Source organism: Topomyia yanbarensis, chromosome 3 (genome assembly GCF_030247195.1).
Source record: "Topomyia yanbarensis strain Yona2022 chromosome 3, ASM3024719v1, whole genome shotgun sequence".
Lineage (NCBI taxonomy): Eukaryota > Metazoa > Arthropoda > Insecta > Diptera > Culicidae > Topomyia > Topomyia yanbarensis.
In genome coordinates this window covers 144,738,065-144,754,411 of record NC_080672.1, presented here as the reverse complement: position 1 = coordinate 144,754,411, position 16,347 = coordinate 144,738,065, and the positions used below count along the sequence as shown (strand labels likewise).

Genomic DNA, 16,347 nt, shown 5'->3' with positions numbered 1-16,347 from the left:
ATGGAGGCATTCACACACAACATCAACGGCACGGAACGTTCTGACGTATGTCACGTGTGAACGGGCACAAGAGAAACGCATTTAACTTATCCTTACGGATGATCTCGATCGTTGACGGAAGCTGATGTATCGTCTAAATCGTCCTTTAGCTGTCAAAAAACGAATCCAATCAGGGATGCCAGGTAATATTTTGTAAAATCTTTGCGTAGCCTATTTAAAAATCTGTGCGAATCTGTGTTAAGGGAAACGTACAAATTTGACTGAAAACAAGAAGTGGCGCCCTTTTTTATTTTCGTGCGAGGCAAAGATTGAGCGCGAGGTTAAAAATTGAGAAATCTGTGCATTATGGCAGAAAACTGTGGAAATCTGCACTAAGACAAAAAAATGTGGAAATCTGTGCAGTTTTAGAAATCTGTGCAGCATATTGAAAATCTGCGAAACACAGATTCAATCGTGCACCTGGCATCCCTTTCTAGAGTTTTTCTATTCTATCTCCCGCGAACTTCTGCAGTTGTCAGTTGCACCATCATCGCAAATGCGACTGTCTCAAATAAAATACATTTAAAATTATTGTTTAAGTTTTCGGGTGTTAAGTCTGTCAGTCTGGGCTTTTAGTGGGGACCATAATTTGTATTCCCGTCAATTCAATTAAAAATACAAACTCTATACACACTGACTAGCGGAACCAAAACTAGTAACTAGCAACCATGAATTTTGCCACATAACAAACTGGCATCACGGAAGATTGCGTAACGCTGTTTGCAATGCTGTGATGTAAATCTGGAACGGAACCTGCGGATAGATGTTTTCTTCTATTTCCCCGTCCATTTTAGCTTTAATCTCGCATAGCCACTATATAAATCTGTTACAAAATAACAAGTCGTGGGATAATTTGAATTTGTCAAAAATACATCTAGAATGCGGTGTTCCCAATGCGATGATTTAGCCACCTAAATATTGATTATTCGATTTTGTTATTGTTTATCACTTATGTGACACATATTGTTTTTTCTACTGTCAGTCGTCACACATACTTATGAAAATTCTTTGAAACAGTATTCTGTCCGTGTTTAAAATTGTGGAAAAGTCGGAGTTGAAAAAAAGAACAGCCCATATAAATAGAAGACATCAGCGTTTCGAGCAGCCTAAGCTGTACAGCTTTCGATCACCAAAAAATCATACTGTGTGTAAAGAGTAGGGTAAGCGGGTCTAATACGCCCCAACCCCAGTGAAAACCCGATTTTATCAGCCCCCAAGTTGATTTCGAGTGAATCCTTTCTTGAGCACATTTTTCTTATCTTAGGCTGTGAACCATTTGGCGATTTTCTTTAACTTTTAGTTAAAATTTGACAGTTCGAAAGTTATTTTCTCTTGAATGGAAAAATTTAGAATTGACAGCTGCGATGACCACAAGTTGGTAGAGGTGTGAACATTTGTCGATATTTTAAAATTAGTTTTTTCTTATTACATTAAGTTTGACAGTCATAGCCACGAAAAGTAAACATCCACATCCTGAAATAACTCAAACAAATCTTAACACAACACGTTATCGTTTCCATCTTTATCCCTTAATTTTGTTTTGAAAAATACTGATAACTTCAATTAGGTACAGGAAATGTTTCCACATTTTTATTCTGCATCATGGGCAAAATTTTAACCATCGAGCTGTCAAATTGAACTATCGCTCTGTCAATTTTAACCATGCTCCAGTCGTCACACATACTTATGAAAGTTTAAAAGTTAAAAATTTCACCAAATGGTTGACAGCCTTAGAGATCCGAAATATGAAAAAATAATTTAATTTTTTTTAATTTTGCTCTGTCAGAAGGAAATTTAGACTAAATAATCAGAAAGGGTTATGAGGCTATATCTAGGGACTAAAGAAGAATATTTTAAGAGCTTCGGTTTATTGAAAAGAAAGAAAATTGTATGTCCCGATTTTGACAATGTCCCCGTTTTATCAGCCTAAAATTCACCAAGTGGCTGACAAAAACACGAGTCTTCACAGTATTTCAACGTTCGCAGCAACTACTGGTATGCCCCTCAGCAGTCGGCGAGTATGCCCCATAAAAATTGGATAATGTGCCTCACAACAAAGAGGTCATATGCCCTAATCGAATTACTGAAATTTTTATTATGCTAAAAGATGGTCATACAATGCGTGAAACCTTGTTTTACTTGAAAAATATGCATTAGTTATTTAAATCTTATAATTGGCTAAATAGTTACTTTTCAGTTGTGCTAATAATGGGGTGTACCATCCATAATTTAGTGGAGCGTTTTGGCTGGCGACGAGGTTATGTGAAAACATGAATAGCACACATAATTAAGTAACTAAAGTTTCGGTACCCAATAAACACCATCGGCTCTTGAATTCACCACTTCAACAAGCGATACAGGCGTTAAAAAGGAAATGGAAACGACGAGTAACGCTATTCGATTTCTTGTTGGTGTTTTTTCAACAGCCCTTAAAGCTTATGAAGCAAAATACGCTCTGTTACATAGTGGTACTTTCCGAGCCCCAGCTCGACCCGAATGACATTTGCTGCCCACTTTGTTTAGTTAGCTGATTAGTTGTTCTTTAGAAAGCCTGTGAACAGCTGATCAGCAACAGTATGTACAAAGAGCGCAGCAAATGTAATTCCGGTCGATCGGGGGCTCGGGAAGTACCGGTATGTAACACAGTGTATTTTCGTTCATACATACGATTATGATCATCTCGAGCAGAATGAAGCCAATATATACATTTAGGCGCTGACCTGGTGTTTTAACACGATTTTGTTACAATTTCTGGAAGTGGCGAGGTTAGAAAATGCTTCAATGACGGACACCACGAGTAAGATGGACCCTCTCAAAGTTTCAGTATAAAGTATATTTTTAAAGTAATTTGCATAATACAGTTTAGTTATTAACAGAATACAAACCCTTCTGAACCACATCACATACCTATTATGACAACTGTCAAAAATATCAATAAAAACAGCACAGTTTGGCTCTTATGCGAGGAATTCCACGAAGATCTGACCGAAAATTTTTAAAATTGTAACCTATCATCATAGATTCCTATATAACTTTGCAATTAAACATTTAAACATGAAGATTAAACATTTTCCACAGTTAAAAAGATTATTTTTCTTCAAGAGCAATTTTTTATAAGGGCAGTAGTATTTTCAAAAATATGTTCGTTTACTTATTTTATACATTTTTTCCTTTTTTATTAACGACTTAGAGTGAGTGAATCTTTTTTTCCTTTTTTATATTGTAACGACATATAATTAGCAAGGGACTGGAAGGTGAAGTATTTTTCAAATATTAAGAGCCATAGTACTCAAGGGAGAGCAAGGATTTGAAGTAAGAAAGTTTAGAAAAGCGTGGAGTAGGGTCAATGAACAAGCTTAGAGTTTTCCGGTTACTTAGCTTTTTGTCTTCTGCAGCGCAGGAGTCAGGATCTTTTGGCATTAAATGCGAATCACCTGAGTCTGCGGCATGTCCGGACAAGCGTAAAGTCAATTTAATGACTTATGCTGTCGGAACCGACAAAAAGTTAAGTCACGGAAAACTTCCACCCTAAGCATTGTGTGACGATGAAACTCATTGAATGAGTTAGTTTTTGCCTTCGCTAATTGCCATGCTGGGGTGTTTTATTTCATCGACTTTTGTGTCTGCCTCAACAAGTTGTGCATATAGTCACTGTGTGTTGATTGAACACGTCGACAGCTTTCACCCAAAGCTGCTGGATGGATCCCCATCGCGGTACATTTTTTTCTTTTTTATTAACGACTTATAGTGATTATTTTATACAACAAAAATATCTGAGAACGAGTTACAGTGAATGAATACTTCTATATGAAAAAATATACAATGTTGTATCATTATTCCTAAAAACAATTTTTTTTTGTTAAAATTTTAAATTGCGAAAAGACCAATTTTTTAATTTTTTTATATTTTGTGAACATAAACCTAAAGAGAAAAAAAAAACATTAAATGTTATTGCATGATGGAGAACTTATCGTTAATATTGTTTTTCTAACAATAACTTTATACATGTTTTTTTTGTACGAGACGAACCACTGCGAACACTATTTAGATCCATTGTGGTATGCCCCTTCCTTAATCTATGTGTACTATCTACTATGACATATCACTATTGATGAGTCGGTGTCGGTTATTGACATTTTCATGTAGCTTTCAAATGGTTTACAATATCGCCTTGATGTCAAAGGGATCGTTATACAAGTGTAAACTACAAGTGTAAACTAGACTTGCCACCTAGCTCTCACGTATGGCAGATACAGCTATTCAAACAGGGTTGCTATGATTGATAATAAAATCCACTTGTTTTGAAGTCATGCTGCTTCTTTAGTTAATAACTTTTCTCAGTGAATTTTCATAAACTTGAAATGTTCCCCAAATGTGTTCAGTAGAAGAATACCTTTAGAAATATATAATATATGATTAATTGATTGATGAGGTGAATTTTTAAGAATTTATTTTCAATGTTAACCGATTTTCCATGCAAACTTCCATATAAACTTTGAAATTTTTGGAGGGTCCGTAGACACAACTGATCGGTTCCAAAATTTGCACAATTACTAAGGGCCATAAAAGGAATTAGTAGAGCCTAATATCCAGTGTGTACTAAAAACTTTAACCGCATTTTTCTCGAATCAGCATTTTTTGAGCTGGCCGGAAATGTAACTCGAACAAACGATTTTTGATCGCTTTGAAATTTGCACAGTATATTTAAAATTGATTTCTCCAGCGACTTACGTAGGATTTTATTTTTTATGCTTAAATTTTTTTAATTAGCGATTTTGTGTCGATTTTCATGACATTTTTGGCGTTTTTGTCACTCAAAAGTGCCCCATTTCGCGAAAAATCAAAATTTTGAAAAAAAAATCCTACGCACGTCGCTTGCTATTGACATAAGGAATCAGGAAAACTCTAGTTTAGGCTCTAGTCTAAAAATTACGTGAGATAGATTTCCGGCCGTGGACCCCTCCCAAAAAACGCGCATGCGGGAAAATGCTGCACAGCCGCCATCTTGTGATGAAATTGCTCGAAAAAAATATTTTGTGTGATTCAATACTTATGTTGTAGATCCCATTTAACAAGATCTCGATTCACCTCTTTATTGTGCCAAGAAAAATTCTCGAAGAATGGCTATTTTTTCGTGCTCTACAGTGGTGTAACCCCAAATTGTTGACATTTTTTGTTTATATTTTTGTTCATTTTGACATTTTTTAGAAAGGGCATAATTACAAGAATTATTTGTTTTTGTTGGAGCAAAATTCCAAATATCTCAACAACTATCGCATTTTTGAAGATTTTTGTAAAATGCATTTTGATTTAAAATGGCATTTAGTATCATATTCTGGAATAAAATTACAGTTTTGTATGTCAATTAGTATAAAATTTAAAAAAAAAACATGTATAAAGTTTTGGTAGAAACCAATAAGTTCTCCATCATGAAGTCACATTCAAAATGTTTCTTTTCTCTTTAGGTTTTTGTTGACAAAATATAAAAAAAGTAAAAAATGGGATTTTATGTGCTCATCACATTTGGATTTTATGTTTTGTTTGTTTACCCTTTTGAGAGGTTAAAATTCTTCGTTTCCACAATGCCGTGCATCGAAAATCAATTGAAAATTAATGTATTGGACACATGGCGAAGAGAAAAGTGTGTGACTATGCTGCAATTTACGAAGCGCTTTTGAATGCACTACGCGAATACAATTTTGTTTGAGCTACCGTCAATCCGGCGCTAAGTTAGTATTGGATTCGGATGAGATGAAGTCGAAACGCATTTTCTATAACTAATTTAGTTAGAGGATTTGTGTCCTTAACGCACAAATGGTGTTTAAGACAATTTCCACCTTAGTGGAGAAAAAATAGTTTTTACCGAAATTTTTCTGTACTAAGGAGAAATATAACATAGTGCATATTGCATTGGCTGGCTAAGCTAAATCAAGTTTTGACTTCAATAATTCTCATCGGCTTAATCGGAACTTCTTTTCTTGCATGACATCACACAGGACTGGGGTTTGCTAAGAAACACAAATAGTGTTTTCGTATTTGTAACTTGCGTCAATCCGGCGCTAGCTTAGTCCTGTCACTAAGTTAGTGTCGGATTCTGATAAGACAAAGTCGAAAAGCAGTTTCCATAACCATCCATAATATAAATTTATCATACACAAGTTTGGCGAACACTATTCTTTGGATGAAATGCCAGGAAGAAGTAAAAACCTGAATTTTCCACCCTGAAACTGAACCAGAAATTTATATTTCATAAAAGGGAGAAAAAATCAACGTCATTGCGATGTTTGGCCAATAAAGCGGGAGCAAGCCTCGAAATGGCAAGAAACAGAATAACCCAAAGACCTACAATCGCCAAACAAAGTGTAGAATAAAAGCAACGTGTTGCAACAAGGTTCGGGAACTGTGTTCACGAGGTTTGCAGCGACCGGTCTTAAGTATTTCGATGGACATTGGACAACGAGATTCAAAAACCATCTAGGTTCACAAGAAAGATTGTACCCCTCCACTCCCAAACAACACTCAATTGGCTCACCAGAATTTCCGGAATTGGACAATGTAATTTCAGGAATTGGACAATGTTGGACATTGTACTACGCTAAATGTATAACCAGTATTTCATAAAAATATGGCTACATACCTTTATAAAAATTCAAGCTTTTCCCTTTTTCCCGCATCTCAACATATATAACCCCTTAATATGCTAATTTGTACGGCTTTATCTGATTTTCGATATGCAGTGTTCTAAATAGTCAAATAAACGTAAACACTTGGGAAAGTGATAAATCGTGGCGTGGCGCCTTTTTCTTATTTTGGACCACTCAATTTTATTTTGGATTGTCAACAAAGCATATTTTGGTCTTTGAGCCATTGCTGCAGACATATTTGGACCGATCTTAAAACATATTTTGGACCATCTAAATGTTCTCATATCTTAGTTTGTGTGATAAACTCGTGCATGATTGATTAAGAAGTGCTATTCTGGGAACAGAATGTAAACTTTTTCAAATGCAGACCAGATATGCTAAGAGGTGCATAGCTAATTGGGATCATTGCGATGATATGTTGTTAACAGATTTTGGACATACCAAAAATAATCATTTTAATACATCTAACCGCATTTTTGAACCTGAAAACTATTTCTTGTGCATTTTATAAGCATAATAAAGGTATTTGCATGTATACACTTTAGAATTAATAACTCTTCGATGTTGGTTACAATCATGCCAACTCCTGGTAATTTTAGACCAGTTGAACTGGCATGTGAAAACATAATTAATTTTTTTAAATTCAATTCCAATTGTGTCATTGCACTCAGAATATAACGGGAGTTTGATTTCTAGCATGATAACCCAAGTAACCATAAGCATTAGGCCATTGCACAATGTTGGCTATACATTTGCACTAATGTTGTAATGAAACTCTATTGTAGTAGTTACAATGCAATCGAACTCTATATGAGCATCATAAATGCATATAGGCACAGCCGTAATATAAGATTATCGCTTGCTCTGTATATGTATATGAAGCTGATATAACGCGTACATGCTTCAAGGGTCTTTGAAGCATGTATGCTTTACATATGCATATAGTGCCATTATAAAGCAAACATAAAGCCGATATAATGCTATTGCGATGCTGTGGGTGTGGTTATGCAACATCTCTTGAAAATTATATTCGGCCTATTTCATTTCATAGGAACATATGGTCGGTGTTAAGTCAGACCGGACGAAGTGACAAAATATTGATATCGAGAAAAACGAGTTTAATGTTTCAATCGCAGCATCCTTTACATTATGATTGGAAATTTATTTTTGCTATAATTATTGTTTATTGTTACATATTTCAAATCTGGCAAAAGTCGAATGTAGCTGACGATATTCTTTATCCAGAGCTATCATTATCTCATTTTTTGATGTTTTTCGACTTAGTCCGGTCTGACTTAACACCGACCATAAGTAATGCATCCTAGGTAGCATTAGTAGCGTACTTGCCGTGAAGTGTAAATTACGGTTCTAAGCCGTATTTTAATATTTTTTCATTATGTTCATCATACCGAAAAGGAAACAGAAGAAATCGTTTGCAAAACCATTACGGAAAATGACAGACAATGGAAGCTTTCTAATAGCATGAGTAATGCCAATATCAGGCATTCAAATTTGACATTTACACACTGGTGCTATATTATAGCATTAGTAACCCCCAAAATGGGTTGTCAATCTCTGCGCAATAATATTTCGCCTTTTCTGACACAATACCAGCATTATATCAGAATATAGCGCTTAATGGCTTTGTAAGTCTGCCATATATGTAGAATTAAATTCGATATTAGGCTACGTTATAATGCTTATCGGTTACTTAGGATTTTCAGTGATACATTAGCAATATTTTAATTTGTTGTGAACTTATATCAGTAATATTTCAATTTGTTATGTACAAATCATCGTCGGGTGGTCCAAAATATGGTAGTGTTCCAAAATTCCCTCGTTACTCCACGCTAGGAATCATGGATCAGTTCACATATGAATGAATATTATTTTATAATTTTATGAACTATTCTATGAGCACGGATATCGAATCGCGACTAATTTATTAGGAATCATGAATTAGTTCACGGGGATTGAATGGAACAATATTTCAAGTTTCGTGGGAATTGTTTGCGAGAAAATATGCAGGCTGTTTTGATTTTGTGAACTAAATAATTTTCCGAACTCTTTGAATACAACCACTAGTCAACTTTTGGTATAAGCAAAATATTCGTAAACTTGTGATTTAGTTCACGTACAGAAAATCGTTTTAATAATAACATGGCGGAAACCGTGGTTGAAGTTCACCAAAAAATATTTCCACAAATGAAAGTGTTATGCATATTTTACGGAAGGCAAATTGTACATAATTACTGATACATCAGTTTATGAAGATTTGAATAATAAACGAATTTAACCATAAAAACCTACACTTTACACTTTTCTATTATGCCTCAAAAAGACTTTGCCTTATTTTAATCCCGTCCAAAGAGAGAGAACGCCCCCTTAAGGATTACGATCGGTTTTGTGTAGATTATATGGTTGACTACAAATTATCTAAATAAATGCTATTAACAGTGCTGTCATAATTTAAAAGCTGAACTTTGAAATAAGGAAAAACTGGACGTCCGTGTGAAAATTAAATTGCTCTCGTAATAGCGCATTTACCTAATTAATAGTTCAATCTAATCATACGAATTGACTTCCTGAATAAAGACATTTCTTCTGAAAATATAAATAATAACTGGAAGTATGCACTTGAAAGGAAGCTGGTATGGTTGATATGTAGTTCTCACATTAAATGTTTCATAGCTTTTACAAAGCTCCATTTGATTCATTACATATGTACTTCTCTTATGAAAAAATGTCTAAAACTTACAGCAGCGGTGGAATACTAATTTGTGATAGTACAGCAATAATGATTGGACCATTCACGTACAAATCTGGAATGACCGTACAACCTATAGCAGAGTGTATGTATTATACTAACGTTTATAATCATTGAACTACTCAATAGTGAATCCCTGGAGCCAATTTGCTTAGCAAATGCTGTCGCTTGTTTCGCGTGTTTTACCGGCTGTTCGATACTTCCTCACGATAGAGATTCTCCATCGGGAGCTTAAACTCTATTTCTGGCTGCCGCCTTCGTTTGCCAGAAGCGATTCCTTAGCTTCTCTTTTCCCGCGTTTTTTCTCCTCCTTGGCGAGCATTTTTGCTAGTTTTTCTTCCTCCTTAGCGATGCGTTTTTCTTCCTGCAGAAAAAACGAGAAATTTTTGCGAGTTTGATTTAAACAATTCTTAATATCCAACTATACGTTGATATAGTTTTTAAAATAGTTTACTCAGCCACAGTCATTTTTTTGAAATTGCGTGAGCTTGAAAATGGTTTGTATAAGGGTCACTTTTTGTTTTGCGATTTTTTAAATTGTTTGTAATTGTTGAAAATATACTGAGTATATTTCAAAATATTGTTTAATGATTATTCAAATTGAAACTTTTTGTTGTTATTGATAAATAGACTTATTGGAGAATTTCTCTACAATTTGTTGGAAAATAGAATTAAAAAGGCGTTTCACTGAAGAAGAGCCCGAAGGTGGGCTAAGGGACCATTTTTTGTAAATTGGTTATACTGGGGTGGGAAGGAATTACGACAAAATGTGACATGTTGTGACATATGAGGGAGGGGGAGTAAGTAAGAACGTTACGTAACATGTTTGAACCGAAGAATTTTTTTTAACGAATTTTTACGTACTAGGAAAGGGAAGCAACTTGTGGCAATTCGGTATATGGGAGAGGGAGAGTCAATTTTTGGTAATATTTGTGTTGCGGGCTGAGTCTCTTATACTATTCAACTCAGTTAGTCGAGTACGGCAATTATATGTGTGTATGTATGTGACCAACAATTACGCATCGATTACTCTAAAATTCCCATATAAATCGGTATCAGCATGTTAACTAAAAGAAGCAAAACTGCATAAAATGTGCGTTCGAAACGTAGCTTACCAAGTTTTCGGCTGGCGAGCCATTGTGTATAGGTGCAAGGTGTACTAAGAATGTAACAGGCAAGATTTTAGCAAGAAAAAAAATCACTTTTTTGCGAATTTTTTAGAACTTTGGGTCAAGTAAATTGGCCAAAATTTTTGTGTAGTATAATGTATCATTTCAGTAACATTCTGTAATTTTTCCGTGCAAAAATATCGACAAACGACTCGGCGAAAAAAAGTTTTATAGAACATCTTTGGAAAAAACTCGATTTGCGGTGTTAACAGCCATTCAAAAACTACTTAATCGATTTCTTTCAAATTTTGCATACATATTCTGCGTAAAAAATAACTAATCCCTACGTTGAGTTTTTGAGATAATTTTTCGATTAGGGGGGTTTTTTACTCATGAAATGGCGGAATTTTTGTTGAAAAATAGTAATTTTTGTTTCAAATGATTAAAAAAAAACGAATATCAAAAAACTCAGCGTAGGGCTTAGGTATTTTTTCATAGAATATGTATGCAAAATTCGAAAGAAATCCATTAAGTAGTTTTTGAATGGCCGGTAAAACCGCCAATCGCGTTTTTTCCGGAGACGTTCTACATAAAGCTTTATAACCGAGCCGCTTGTCGATATTTTTGCGCGAAAAAATTACAAAATGTTATTGAAATGATGCATTATAACACACAAAAGTTTTGGTCAATTCGCTTCACCCAAAGTTCAAAAATTCGCAAAAAAAGTGATTTTTTTCTTATCGAAACCCTTACCCCCCTTAACACACTAAAATTGTTTAAATCGATTTATCCTAGTCGGAACAAAACATTCGAATGTATCGCCTATCAATGACAGAACGGAGATTTTCTTGATTCGCTTTGCCGCAACTACAATTTCAGCAAATGTCGACTTATCAAGCGCTGCCCGCTCCGAATTCTTGCACGCGACTTGAATTCCGTTTCGAAATATTCATTATCTTATGACTCGAATAAGATCCTACATTTCAATAAACTGGATTATGAAGGTAATAGAATGAAGAACAAAATGATATATTTTTTGATGGGTTTAGCCTGATGCAAAGGCATGTTTCACCAATTTTAGTTATATGATCATCACTTAAAAAAAGTTTTAAAAAAGCGAAATCCCATAGAAAACGGGACAACTATGTGATCATGGGTAGTATATTGGATCAATACAACGGGAGATAATGTATATCAATTAGGATTAGTAGATGTGGAAGAATTCACTGAATCGTGGAAAATTAAAAATATCGATATTTCTGGAAAAAAAATTCCACAAAACCAAATTAATTTGTCTATTAAGTTTGTCCAAAAAAGCGGTAAAAAAAATTTCATCGCGTTCGAAGATATCGGTATTTTTTTCCTGAAATCCGTGCGATTTGTAAAATAATGACTCATGTCAGCTAGACCAGATCTGATTATCATGGTTAAATAGCAATAAATAATGCATTTTTCAAATACGCTAACGACTAGTACACGAGATATGCCAAACCACTTGCCCTATTTTCTCTTTTTGGGGTGAAGTAACTAAAAAACGGGGTGCAAAGTGTTAGACCGAGGCGAGATGTTGATTGTTGGGTACGCACAAAATCTATATCGTTTGACAACCATAGCCTACCTCTGCAAAAATAACACTTCGTTTCTATAGTTTTCGTATCACCATTAGTGCATGTAAATGTCGTCGCCGATGTGCTATCTAATGACAAGCGCCATTTAGTACAGAGCAAGAAAAATGATTTTTCAAGTTTAAAGATTGAAACTTATATATGGTAGAAACAATTCAGAGAAGACAATTGATGTTTCTATCCATTCTGTATTAATCTCTCAAATATTACGAAGATCAATTGACTATATTGCGAGTTTTTATAAAAGTTGCACTCATATCTGTCATAGGTGTCTGCCGTTATACCTATATTTGTCCCATGTTCTATGGGATTCCCTATATACATGGGACAATTATGCGTTTAACGGTAGTGTATTGATGATAAAATTTATGTGGCGTGTCATAATCGCGCACTTTTATACATATCTTCGGCTTAATTTGGTCTATAAACAACCAGCAAGATGCAAATGAGTTAAGGAATCTAGCAAAAACAGCAATTTTTTGTTACAGTGTTGCTAAGTATGCAATATTTCCAAGTATGCCAAGTATGCAATTTAAAATTCAAATTGCATTTTTCTCACAATTCGTGTATTTTTATTTTTGAAAATTATTATGTTTGTTATTATTAGCAAGATGCAAATGAGTCAGGGAATCTAGCAAAAACAGCATTTTTTTGTTACAGTGTTGCTAAGTATGCAATATTTCCAAGTATGCCAAGTATGCAATTTAAAATTCAAATTGCATTTTTCTCACAATTCGTGTATTTTTATTTTTGAAAATTATTATGTGTTTCTTAGATAATTTTACATGTAAATATAACTTCTGCCAATCCCCAGAAACAGTAATTTTAAGCAAAAAACTATCAATTTCTCACGTTTCCGGCTATTTCTCAGTAATCAAGCAGAATGTCAAAATTCTGAAAACGCCACTTTGTAGAGATTTTTTGGACAGCACATTACTTGTCTAAAAAATCTTTACAATGTCTAACTCACTTTACCTCAAAATGGCGTTTGTCATAAGATAGCACAATAGCGACGATGTAGTATATAATGTTTATGATAGTCCAGTGATTGTCAACCTGGGATCTGCGGACCCCGTAGGGCTGTGAAGGCGTTGCTGGGGGTCCGCGAAGAAAAATATATTTCCCAGCGCATATTGAAATTTCAAGTCTTGTTTCCCAACAAACCGAAAATAACATATCGATAGCATACAAAATTGATGTTTATCCGTGGGGGTCCACAGAAACCCAGGGAGATTTCTAAGGGGTCTATGGTACGAAAGAGGTTGAGAACCACTGGGATAACCTAAGTGCAGGGATACAAAAATTCCGGGGCTCATAACCTTAGTTCAGTGTGCCCTGCTGGCGAAATGACCGTACTGTTTCACCCAAAACCCGACAGGTATTACTTTTGGGTAAGATTCTATTGTCTTTTTGGTAACCGACCACGCAATTGTGTATTGCGGTATTAAATAAAAGAGCTTATAAATACTAGAGGGACAAAGCGCTACTGTCTCCATGTATTCACGGACTGGGGTCTCACTCTAGCATATTGTATTCCATCCCGGTCAAAAAAGGCGGACGAACATTGTCAGGCGATTTAAACACTTTGACGTCTGACGCTACTCTCCTGTGCTAATTGCCCCTAGGAACAAATGCGATTTGGGAATGCGATTAGAAAGCGATTTCAACACTTAGACAAATTTTCTGGCAGCTGAAATGGACTTGGTTGTTTTTGCGTTTTTCAAACATGGCGGTTCATGTTTGGCTTCAGCACGCAGCAGTTTTTAGACGATTCCCTGTCGTATTTCGTGTGTTTAAAACACGGTATATGAGCATCAGACTACGGTAAGTGATCTATAGCATAAAGGATTGACAGGGGAATATTCTAATAACAATTTTGATCGTTTTGTTTCAGATGACAGGAAATTGTGAATTTTTGGGTATAATTATATGAGGTGCCCATTTGCCTCGTAAACGACCCTGGGAAGAATCTTATCTATTTGTGCCGTTCTTCTTGTATTCAAGAAGCTTCTACGCACTAAGAATTGATGTAAAAGTCTGACGAAGGCTTTTTGTATATTGCGAATGGCGTCTTTCAACGTGCAACAATATTGCAAATCGCATAAACGATTGCACATTGCATTCTCAAATACATGCAACCTAGTTTCTAGAATGTAAAAAAATAAGAATGAAATGCGATGCAAAAGAATCGATTATAGTAAGTAAAGATACAGCATGTTTTAATGTTTTACAAGCGCAGTGTTCGATTGCAAATTGCATTGTTGCATGTATTGGAACATGCAACCTAGTTTCTAGAATGTAAAAAAATAAGAATAAAATGCTATGTGATAAACAATATGCGGCAATAATATTCAATGGTAAATCCGAAAATAATTATTATTTTCAATTTATGTAAGCGATTTGGGGTGATTAAATGGCGCATTCGGTGGGCGGTTTAAGGGCGTATAGAGTGGCTAAAAATGACGGAGGCAAATCGCCCAAATGTTGCATATGAAATTGCCCCCTAATTCCCAGCAATTTGCTGGCAAATTGAAGGGCAATTAGTGCATCCGAGTTGGCAAATAGCCCCCCGTTAGCCAGCGAATTGCCCTTTTTGACTGGGATTACTTTAACATGTGTGTACCCAGGGCAACATGTGTCAAATCAATCGGCCTAGCATATGTAAGAGCGAGGTGATAAAGTATCAGTGTTAACAGCGACATGCGACCTCTAGTAGTCATTATCTCTTTTTATTAAACCCATATCATCGCAAAGGTAATAGACAGTAGAATGGCGAATTTTGGTAGCAGTTCATTAGACTGGTTCAATTTTTGACTATTAGCTAACCAATGCTACTGATTCTTTTTATAGTCCTTAGTAATTGTGCGAATTTTGGTACCGATTGGTTGTGTCTACGGACCCTCTAAAAAGTTTGTATGGAAATTAGTTTGAAAAAAACGGTTTAAAATAAATTCTCAAAACATCATTTCATAATGCTAAAGCTATTCTTCTAGTGAACATATTCGTGGAACATTGTAAATTTGTTGAAATTCGCTCAGAAAAGTTATTAACTAAAGAAGCAGCATGACTTTAAAACAACCCAACAAACAATGAAAACTGAACAAGCCTTTGATCCGAGAGAATACAGTCGTGATTCGCTGGTTTGGCCACAGCCTTGTCCAACTAACGAATTTGATTCGCTAGTTGGACCGACTGACAAATGTCAAAAACTCTCCAAAGGAGATGTTGTCAGTGTAAATGCATCTGTTCACATCTCTAAATATTGTCAGATTGATTGTCAAAGTGAATTTGACACGAGATTTTGACGTTCATATGTTTTTTAGTTGGACAATGGTCCAACTAGCGGAGGTCCAACTAAAAAGCGGTCCAGTTAAAAAGTGTCCAACCAGCGAATCACGACTGTAGGCTGAACAAGAACTGTTTAAGCAATTATCCAGCTAAATTATTTGTTGGGAAGGGCATTTTATTATTAATCATGGCAGCCCTGTTTGAATAGCTGCTTCTGCCATACGCGAGCGGTGGCTGGCACTTGGTTTTTTTCTGATTGCTTTGAAGCTGGCCGAGTGTCAACCGTTCTTCAAATACGAAATGCAAAAGAACGAAAACGAAGCCCATATTTATCTGCATTGTGTTCGCTTTTCTTGATGCGCCATACCTACAATGACAAGCGAAATGCTATTCCGAACATTTCGACCATATTCTGCTCGCCAAAAAGCTCTAATGTAACCTTACAACTCAAAAAAATCTCACTAACTGACAAAATTATCCCTGATGAAATCAACCAGTTTTTCGCGGAAGGTCATCGCCAACTTCTGACAGAGGTCCCTCTTATACTACCAACGAATCCAGCAACAGCGCAACGAGAGGGTGAGTTTAATTTTCACCATACTGATATTAACGCCATTTGTCTGATACTCCACGAAATCCAAACGAATGCTACCGGATCAGACGACATCCCGATCTCCTTTGTTAAACTACTATGCCCGTTCATCCTTCCAGTATTATACCATCTTTTCAACAATATCATCGACACCACATCCTTCCCCACAATATGGAAAAAAAGCCATTATTACGCCGATTCCCAAATCTCCGAATGCTTCAGAACCTAAAGACTTCCGTCCGATTAGCATTCTACCGGCCATTTCTAAGATCCCGGAAAAATT

General features: G+C 35.5%; 1 protein-coding gene across 1 annotated transcript in view; it reads right to left on the bottom strand.

The window, feature by feature from the left end:
• Positions 1–6,467: 6,467 nt before the first annotated feature.
• The window catches only part of LOC131693086 (dual specificity protein kinase pyk3), a 202,085-nt gene continuing 192,205 nt past the window's right edge, over positions 6,468–16,347 (bottom strand). The window contains exon 7 of the mRNA XM_058980615.1: positions 6,468–9,814. Within this exon, the coding sequence (XP_058836598.1) occupies positions 9,689–9,814 (126 nt within the window). The 3' untranslated portion in view covers positions 6,468–9,688. The remainder of the gene's footprint in view (positions 9,815–16,347) is intronic.